The following is a 1,559-nucleotide window of genomic DNA, read 5'->3' on the forward strand; positions in this document are numbered from 1 at the left end:
AGGAGCATGAATTTATGTTGTTGTTAGATGGGTAGTGAAAAAACTAATTTGTACCTAGTTAAATGGGTTAGGACTAACTAGTATATTTGGATGAGATTTTGGACTAAACCGTATTTTTTCCCTTATAATTTGAGCGATGCGACCATGAATATCATATCTCATGGGATTTCTTTGTCCTTGTGTAACTGTATCACGAGCCACAACTACTATCTCTTTATAAATCGTGTTAGTTTTTTAGATTAGAATTATTGATTATATGGTTGTCTGTCTTTTTTGAAAATCTGAAAACTCGAATTAGTATCCTTAATATGCACCCAGCACCCTACTGCTAAAAAGAAAAGAAAAAAAAAACTAGGCAGATGCACTGCCTAGGGTCCAAAACTTAAGTCTGGCTTTTGTCCACGGCCCGTAACTGTTATCGATAACTAGGAATGACGGGTTACTTTTTGTTGGTCAGAGTTGATTAATTATTTCCACCTGGACTATGAAACAGCTTGTTGCCGATGTTAAGAAAATGTGGAAAAACGGAAGTGACAAAGAGTAATTGACAATACACAAATAAAATTGCTTAAAAAAATCAAAATTAACAAATCCTAGATGAAAATGACATTTAGATTTTGATATTGTTTGAATGGATAAAAATGTAAAAGTAGTCGGGATGTAAACAGTTTCATCCTACCCATATTTAAATATTTTTTTTTTATTTTTAATTTACATCAGGATGCATCCAGTTTCATCCTTACTACTTTTTAAGTTTAAGTCAAGATGATTCATCCTTGCTATTCTTTTGGTGTCCATTTCATCCATAATAATTTTTACTTGTCCATTTGAACCATGTTTTAAAAATATTTGGACAAATGCCCATTTTCCGTTGACAATATGCAATATAGAGAATCATTTATTACAACAACAGGAAAAAGATAACCCAACAAAAACACCTAGAAAAGACATAACTAAACAAGATGCATTCTTTTTTCCTAAAGAACACAAAAAAAAAAAATGAAATTAAAAATCATTTCATCATTTCTTTTCATCATTCATTCCCATTGTGTTCTTCACAGCGTCCACTGCACCTTGTGCTGATTTCGTCACAGTATCAGCTGCAGCTTGTGCTGTGTTCATCACATTTGTTCCAGTCTGCATAATATTTACCAAAAATCAAAATCAATCAACAAGAATATATTAATTAACTTGTATGTTGACTGTTAATATGACCCTAATTAATTTACCTGTTGAAGGAATCCAGGGGTCTCTTCCTTTTTCGGTGCACCGACTACATAGTCTTTGGTTGTTTGAGCTGCACCGGCGACATGTCCCCCAGCTGTGCTAGCTGTGTTCTTAGCTGATTCAAGGAATCCAGGGGTTTCTTCCTTTTTCGGCTGGCCTGCACCGGTTACGAAGTCTCTAGTTGCTTGAGCTGCATTGCCGATATGTCCCCCAGCTGCGTTAGCTGTGTTCTTAGCTGATTGAACCCATCCGTCTGTGTTGGGACTCTGATCAGCAGACATCTTCGAACTCTTAAAATGAAAGGAAATGAGAGATATTTGAACTTCGAACTG

The 1,559-nt window shown here is 35.3% G+C and overlaps 1 protein-coding gene across 1 annotated transcript; it reads right to left on the reverse strand.

Moving 5' to 3' along the window:
• Nucleotides 1-986: 986 nt before the first annotated feature.
• Nucleotides 987-1,559, reverse strand: LOC113277200. Its single transcript, XM_026526353.1, has 2 exons — nt 1,230-1,559; nt 987-1,137 (listed from the first exon to the last, which is right to left on the reverse strand). The coding sequence occupies exons 1-2, from the start codon at nt 1,506-1,508 to the stop codon at nt 1,021-1,023; spliced, it is 396 nt and encodes a 131-aa protein (XP_026382138.1). The 5' UTR covers nt 1,509-1,559; the 3' UTR covers nt 987-1,020.

Source organism: Papaver somniferum, chromosome 5, assembly GCF_003573695.1.
Source record: "Papaver somniferum cultivar HN1 chromosome 5, ASM357369v1, whole genome shotgun sequence".
In the NCBI taxonomy this organism is placed as follows: domain Eukaryota; kingdom Viridiplantae; phylum Streptophyta; class Magnoliopsida; order Ranunculales; family Papaveraceae; genus Papaver; species Papaver somniferum.

Coding starts and splice junctions, on each gene's coding strand:
- LOC113277200 (XM_026526353.1), bottom strand. CDS start 1,508: ATGTCTGCTGATCAGAGTCCCAACACAGACGGATGGGTTCAATCAGCT. Junction 1,138..1,229: donor CCCCTGGATTCCTTCAACAG/GTAAATTAATTA, acceptor AATATTATGCAG/ACTGGAACAAATGTGATGAA.